The sequence below is a fragment of the Hyposmocoma kahamanoa genome, unplaced genomic scaffold (assembly GCF_003589595.1).
Source record: "Hyposmocoma kahamanoa isolate Upper Pololo Valley unplaced genomic scaffold, ASM358959v1 91, whole genome shotgun sequence".
Taxonomy (NCBI): domain Eukaryota; kingdom Metazoa; phylum Arthropoda; class Insecta; order Lepidoptera; family Cosmopterigidae; genus Hyposmocoma; species Hyposmocoma kahamanoa.
In genome coordinates, this window is record NW_020654684.1 from 594,549 (window position 1) to 602,810 (window position 8,262).

At 35.4% G+C, this 8,262-nt stretch overlaps 1 protein-coding gene across 1 annotated transcript; it reads right to left on the reverse strand.

Annotated features, from left to right (window-relative positions):
- Positions 1–1,188: 1,188 nt before the first annotated feature.
- Positions 1,189–7,965, reverse strand: LOC113236293 (transmembrane protein 222-like). Its single transcript, XM_026472304.1, has 5 exons — positions 7,956–7,965; positions 6,253–6,373; positions 4,550–4,760; positions 2,367–2,497; positions 1,189–1,375 (listed from the first exon to the last, which is right to left on the reverse strand). Exons 1-5 carry the CDS (start codon positions 7,963–7,965, stop codon positions 1,276–1,278), a joined length of 573 nt encoding a protein of 190 aa, XP_026328089.1. The 3' UTR covers positions 1,189–1,275.
- Between the last annotated feature and the right edge of the window lie 297 nt (positions 7,966–8,262).

Genomic DNA, 8,262 nt, shown 5'->3' on the forward strand with positions numbered 1-8,262 from the left:
AATAGTAACAACAGCAAACTTGTGGAGCATTTTCCCTATCGGTCCTTCCTGGAATCGAACCCGGGACCACTCCACAGTTGGGCCACTGAGGTCGTCAAAGTGTATTAAAAGTATATATATGCAAAGTTAAAGTCAAAGTTAAGTAATTTCAATTTCAAGTGTAAATTGTTATACTTGAAATTGTCATACTGACTAAACTCTACTTATTCAACTCTGCTCATTCGTAAGGTAGATTCCCCTGAGAAGAATGAGCAAGAAATTCTAGGGGTTACTCTTTGTAAATATACATTTGAATACATTTATCATTACAAAATTTAATTTAAACATCTGAGATCGAGACTACCTGCAAGAGCTAAACCGGTCACTACCAGGGATTTTTGTCATCCAAGTACGCAGAAGCTGTATAATAAATAACCTTTACTATAAAGTTTTTCTTTCACGATAGTTTTAAAACTCGTAAGTGGCAAATATTGAATATCAATCTGAATCTTATTATAGAAGCGTATACATACTTTGTCAAGAGAACTGTCAAGAACAGCTAGTCTATTTTCATAAAAAAATTAATATTTTTCTTAACATAAATAACATTTTCATAAATGTACTGTGACGTTAGTGTAAGAATGTTAATCTCTTTTGCATGTAAACACTTTATTATACCACAAAGTAAATTATAACAAACAAAGTACTGAACAATGAGTTAGATAACTGAACTCTTCTTTTATACATTTCTTGGGTATTCAGACGTCTAGATTTAGTCTATGCCTGTGTCGTATTAATGTAAAGCGTTTATAGATTCATTAAAATAATTTACTTGCATACTTGAATGCACATTGAGTTTACATTAAAAGAAATGGCATTTTAAAGTGTAAGTAGGTTTTTGAAAAATGAAGGTATGGTCAACATAAACATTTTAATTATAGATTATAAGAGTAGGTTATATTGCATATATCTACAATTCGTCCGTTAACTGCCGTATTTGACATTTTTCTTATGAGTAAAGGCGACCTCTCACGGTTTGTGATACCAATTTCCTCGCATGCACGCCGACCACATAATTAACTATTAACGAATCGTGGGCGGCCGTCTTAATAGGTACAATCTTAAATTTTCAAAGTAATTATTCTCCAATAATAGTTGATCCTTTTTTTAAATATAACACAACCCACGACTAGAACGATTTTGTCACGAGATTACGGTTGAAGACGATAAGTTCTAAACCGAAAATTGAGGTCCTGAAGGACGATTTACAAATTTATGTATTTATGTTATATTATGTTATTGTATCAAGTTGGTCTTAGTTGAAATATACCAGCCTACAATTATCATCACCACTGCTAAGACGAATGGAAGCCATGTCTTCACAAATGCCCAACAACTGAAAAGAAGCAGAACATTATCAGTTCTTTGAAAAAAATAATTTGTACATAAATATTTGAATTACTGAAAAGTCGAGAGAAAATTACGAATTTTTGCATTTTCTAAATTTCTTAATTCTATGTTATATTGTCTATGGTCATTTAAAAAATATTATTTTAGCGCGCATTTATAAATAGGCGGGAATTTTTTAATTTTATAAGTCATGAAAAACGGCTAGAACTGGTTAATCGTAAAGTGTCTTAGATCGACATGGCCACATTTTTTTACAAATCCGTCAAAAAGATTGCAGTTAATTTAAGACGTATTACATCATCCACCGTAATCTCCCGACATAGACATTGTTTCGGTCTTCACAAAGTTCTTTGGATGGACACGACTTCGATAACTAAGAGACCGTTAAACGACACCTAAAAGTCTTTACAACCTGAAATGGCTTTGGTTTCGCATAACAGTGAAGGTGTTGAATCCATCACATTGGAAATAAAAATATAGTAAAATTGACGATATATACTGATTATACAGTGTAAAAACGATTTCTTAAAATTCTCACGATACCTATTTTTTTTTTACAATACTATGTGACGGGACGAACGAGGTGTGCGCCTGGTGATAGGCGACACGCCTATCCATAACAGCCGCAGTGCCACTCAGAGCAAATATCTTAGGGGAACTCTTACTGCGCCCGTTACCCTGAGACGTAAGCTGACAAGTTCCATTTGTTTGTAATTTCGGCAGCGCCCTTAACCCTTTTAAACCGGAACGCAGTTTACATTACTGCTTGGCGGCAGAAATAGGTAAGGTGGCAGTACTTCACTGGACGAACTGTTTGGGGCTCTTTCTGCTACTAAAAGAATATTTCGCCCTTTATGTCGCTCTGGCCAAGTTGCGCCCTGGCATGCTAACCCTACTGAGATTCTTCGTCCTATACTCCCGAAAATAAGATTCAGATCTTTCTTTGTCATAAGTAAGTAATTGATCCAACAACTCACCTGACATATTTAGAATATGGGATCATGAAGAATGCTAACTTTACCATGTTCCAGTTATTTGAGTTATCATATTTCATTATATTCAGGGCAGTCGCCACGTGCGAGTGGCAGTTGTCGCAACATATGTTGTGCTGAAAAAAAAAATTAAAGAAAAAACATTGAACCAATACATAGATTTCTCACATATGACGCTACGGTAAAAAAAGTCGTTAAAATACCAAAACAACAGTCTGCAACAAGCACATAGAAAAATTCGTAATGTAGCTGGTTCGGGTCGTGGCTTAGTTGGCATAGCGTCTGGCGCGAGTGTTCGATCTTTGTACGAGTATTAAGAGGGAGCAGAGGAAAAATTCCTAATCTTCGATTTGATTTTAGAGGGGTATATCCACTTTAAAGTTAGAAATAAAATATTGTATGAGTAACTACACGATATATTCAAGCATAGAAATTAATCAGAAACATAAAACAATAAAGTTTCCTCGATAGATAAAAATCACGAAATGACGTCTAATTTTCACATTTTTTCGATTTATCCTCGAAATGTTACAGGTTATTAGGACAAAAATTAGATAATTAATTATATTTATGCATGATCGACAACTGTCACTACGGATTTTTTTTAATCCCTTTACTTTTAGAGTTATTCCGCTAAAACGAATTTGGTACTTTTAATGCGCAAAATTCAACATCTCCTGTCGCATGTCACGTGAACTTCAGGCATATATTTGTTTCACAAATTTGGGCTGAGCCTACGTCAAAACTTTTTTGGCATGCTCCCTCTTAATAATTATAACAAACTATTGGAGTAATTTCACAAAAAAATAATTGAACATCGTGTTGGTGAAACATTTTAACATTCAATAAAAACACATAATTACAGTGAATATCGACATCGATTCGAACGGTAATAGCTGTAAAGGTGCCTAACTGGGTGACGCAATACTTTCATAGTTTTCTCATAGATGGCGCTACGGCTAAAATTTCGTTCCGTAGCTTAATTCGCATAGCGTCTGGCACAGTTAGTTAGAAGACGTTGTTTCGAGTCCAACCAGATCAAAGGAATTTTTTCTAGGTGTTTCTTTCTTGTATTAATAATTATAACAATTACTCTAATAATTTGTTTTAATTAATTATACAAAGATCGAACACAAAAAAAAATCCTTCGACCCAACTAAGGTACAGTTAATAAGTAATTGTAATTCTTCTGTGTGTGTTATAGAATCTTAGTACTGGATTTTGTCGGCTTTCAACGCCGTTAGCGACATCTTGTGAGAGATATATGAACCTTTTCATTCAGTCTATCTTTACAAAAGTCTTGTTTTTAAGATAAAAAACATAATAAGGTCACGATCTGTACGAAAACAACTCGTCAAAGCCAATTTAACCCTAGAGATTAGTTCATCTGTTTAGTAGTTACGACGCCACACAGACATATAGATAGATGTCTATCTATAAACACAGATACACACCAAGAGGCTTGAAACTTCTAACTCCTCTCTTTTTAAGCCGGGGGGGCTAAATGATTTTTTATTTATCGTAGAAATGTGCGATGACATCTAATGCTAATAATTTTTTTGTTGCATGTAGGAAGACTTACATACAACATTAAGCTGGAAGATATGTAGAAAGGAAATGAAGGAAAAATGTCTAGAGACTTTCGCACAATGAAAGTGGCACGACGAATAAAGTCTTTAGGTTCAAGACAACAGATTGGCAAGAACTGGCGCAAAATATAGCTTACACCTTAGAATAATAACGCATAGAATGATAGTTTCATATCAAACGAACTGTCACAAGTGAGGCAAAAATCAAATTCATGTAGGCTAGTTTTAGTAGTAGGTTAATTTTCGGTTTTAGTGAATATTTATATAAAAATACAAGTTGGAACTCGTTACTTCCTTGTGGAATGTGATGTTAGTATTTATTTTATGTTTGTCTGACGTATTTTTACACTCATTCATCGCACATTTCGTCATTTTTAGCTAAAATTCTTGAGCTGTTCGCGGTGCAAGTTGACCTTGAGCACTGACGGCCGGCCCGCTCATGTAGGCCCATTGGGAGCGCTTCAATATGCCTCACTTAGCGTGTGCGGACTAGGTTTCTATGCGTTATTATTCTAAGGCTTACACATCTTTTAATGATGCAGATTATTGGATCTAATAAGAAAATAACGAAACTGTTACCCGTCTCTTGCTATAAATATTCGAAGCATCGTCGATTGCTCCGTCCCATGCGTCCTGTCCGCCGTGGACCTTATTTGGGGTTAGTTGCCAGTACTTTGTGGGCTTTCCAAATGCAAAATCGTCTACCGAAACCGTGTATGATGATGAAAAGTCCCTAATAACTCCCGATGAATAGGCAATGCCCATGTGTCCCAGGAGTGGACAGAACCATCTAAAAAAAAACGTGAAATTTACAAATTATGTGACATTGCTGTTAAGTTTTTCTGTTGTGCTTCAACCCTTGTTATGTCTGATTTAGGAATTTAACGTAAGTACATACTTAATGTGAAGACTATTAATCTTATTGATTTTATCGTTGCGGTGTAATTTGTGGCAAACTATGATTCATATATCTGCATTTCAATGTTTATTTGTGTGTTCAGTAATACATTGTGGCAATGATTCTTCTTCTTCTTTAGTCTATTGGCGGTGCCCTTTTTAAAATTTCACCGGAGTCAAATTTTCAGCTTAGTGATTTAAGGCTTTTGCAGTCAGCAATGCAATGAGTATTGTGTGCAAGGCTTAAATTTTTAGTTTAGTAATGTAAGGGCTTTTGCGATCTCAGCTATTCGATAAGTATACGTGTGAGAGACTGAGGGTCGTATTCTAGAACTCTACCCAATGCTCAAGTCAGGACTTGAGTATGATTCAAAGCACTCGAAATCATACTCAAGTCCCTGCCATTAGGGTCGTATTTCCAGTGCTTGTGTTTCAATTAGAATCCTGACTTGAGCATTGAATAGAGTTCTAGAATACGACCCTCAAAGTTTCAGCTTAGTAATTAGGGTCTTGTAATCCCGGCTATTCAATGAGTATTTACGTGCGGGATTAAAATTTTCAGCTTGTAACAAGAGCGGTTACACACGACTACTTTTAGCAGCGATATAAACGCGATACAAACGCGATATAAACGCGATACAAACGCGATATAAACGCAATACAAACGCGATATAAACGCGATACAAACGCGATGCACATTTTAAATTAATTAACTAATTTATTTATTTAGTGTATTTATTAATTTCACTTTTACATGTACAATTATTAAAACAAAATAATGTGCATAAATCTCTACAGATTTTTCGCAAATAATTATTCAACATAAGTTTATAGGCCCAGTGGAAATACAATGCTAGTGGACTGTATTAAGTTATAGTAAAATTATTCGAGAAAAAGAAATTACAAATTTTAGCGAAGTGTGCGACGGCGACGACCGTTTCGTGAAGAGATATTTAGATTTTTGTTTTTTAATTTTACGGCTGCGGCCCGCTCGGGGCGCGGGCAGTGTTGCCATATCTATCCAAGACAATAAGCGACTGTATCAATGCAGTCGCGCGTTTGCATCGATGTAATCGCGCGTTGGTATCGATGCAAACGCGCAACTGCATCGATGCAAACACCTATGAATTGGAAGTGTAGCGATGCAAACGCGCGTTGCACGAACGTATTTGCGTCGCTGCTAACAGTCGCCGTATTTAAAGCACTCTTAGGGCTTAGTAATTCCGGCTATTCAATGAGCATTTACGTGAGGGACTAAAATTTTCAGCTTAGTAATCTATGGGCTTTTGCTGTCTTAGCTATTCAATTAGTTTAATGTGAGCGAATATGAACTGTCCTATTAAATTTAGAATTGTGATTACATTTCTGATGCGGTAGAAACTCACGTCAAGAGTGGGATCGGAGTCCATACAATGCAATGTGGATAACGAATATGTTTGTGGTCAATGTTCATCATGACCAGGATTTCGCTTTGTTGATAAGGTACACAGGACAATCCAACTACGGCTGTGTTATCTTCATCGATAGAATCGACAATTCCGATAACAAAATGAAATCAATTTCTAGGAATATATCTAAATATTTTCAAGTTGATTCATCATATGTCATTGACAATTTTTTTTTGGTTCTATTTTTTCCATTGGAAAAGGCGAAGGCACTAATGCGCCATACAGCCAAAACTGAGAATAATTTCTTTCTTGTATTCCATTACAAAAATTAAACGTGTTCGATAGTGCTTCTTACGAAATAATATAATTGGATAATATAATGGAATAAGAGGCATTGCCGAGTAGCATGAGATTTTAAGACCTAAGTATGTAATTATTGCATACAATACTTTTTCTTCGAGTACCCAAATAAAATTATGAAACGGAAGCAATATTTAATGTATATTGTATTAACAATCCATGACAACCTTTTAACAACAGAAGCAATTTTTTTAAATAAATTTTCACCCATTTATTAGCGAAGGCAAAGGTTCCATCATACAGCCTCTTAATAAATTTAGACGAATGTCAAACAAACTCTACAAACAAAAGCCAAAGAGATAGAATAGAAGTGGCCAAGTACCGCATGTAATCAAATGTCTATGGCATTTATGTTATAACGTTTTAACTTTTTTTTTCATCCTTTATGCGTTTTAACTTCATTATCATATTTTTTTTATAAAGATTTATGCACCGCTCGTAAGACTTTTAGGCCTAACTTAACCAATCAGGAGGCAGCATTGACTTACAATTATATGGACGTCGGGCCCGCGCTAAAAAGTGTCCGAACTTATAGGGCGTTAAAATCGTATACAGAGCGTCATTCACGCTTTAGTCTTCGTTTGTTCGACTGACAGCGAAGTAAGCAAAATTAGACAGTACTGCAATGACATTACAATTTAAATTCAACGTTTTAGCTTTTTCATATTCCTTTATATGTCACTACGTTTAAATAGGTTGACTTGGGACATTTTTTTCGTGGTTTTTGTATTAGACCCGTCGTCCATTTATTTGTAAGTCAATGGGAGGCAGTATAGAATTTGAGAGCGTCCTAATTGATATTATAATTAGAAAATTATACGACGTTCTTTTTTTGGAACTCATTATAGTTCTGTGTATACCTTTTATGAAATTTTTATGGTTATGAAGATATGGTTTATGAAGTTATAATTAACAGATTAAAGTACAGTAGTAGAAAAAGTATATTATACACTTCACGTCTTTTTCCCATCGGAGTAGGCAGAGACCATAGCCTTCCATTTCCTATGCATATTATAAAGGTATTAATAATTGCTTTGTTGAGGTGAGAAAGCTTAGAAGTCCATCAAAGAATATCAGTTACTGACACTTATTACGTTTTCAATGTACCATTTGTACAGAACAGTTTCGAAATTCAAGGTATTAACCAAGTTTCAATTCAAGATTTAGTTTCATTTCCAACACTAACTTGGACTTATTTGAAATACTATCGATGGCATCTGGTGCAGCAAGTTTCGAGTCACGGTACATTATGGTTCCAACAGCGCGTGCAAGTTAGCACAGTTGAAATAACTTGACGAATGTCGGAAGTGCAGCTGGCAAGGAAACTTTATTACACTTACAGCCTACCATTTTGAGACATGTAAAGTTTATTTGGTGCTCGGTTTTCGTGAAGAAAATCTCTGATCCGTTACAGTTTTGAAAAGTAAGGTTGCTGGTGAAATTACAGACACATGAGGCTTTTCAACTTATGTCTCAGAGAGATGGGCACAGTGTCAATTAGATCTTTGCGATTTAAAGCTCCGAGTGACACAGCACTTGTTCTGGACAGGAATGTTGCTTGCCACCAGGTGCACGACTTGTTCATTCTGTCGTTTGGTATAATAAAAAAAAAACAAAAATCGCGCATCATGGAAGCATGGCATAGGT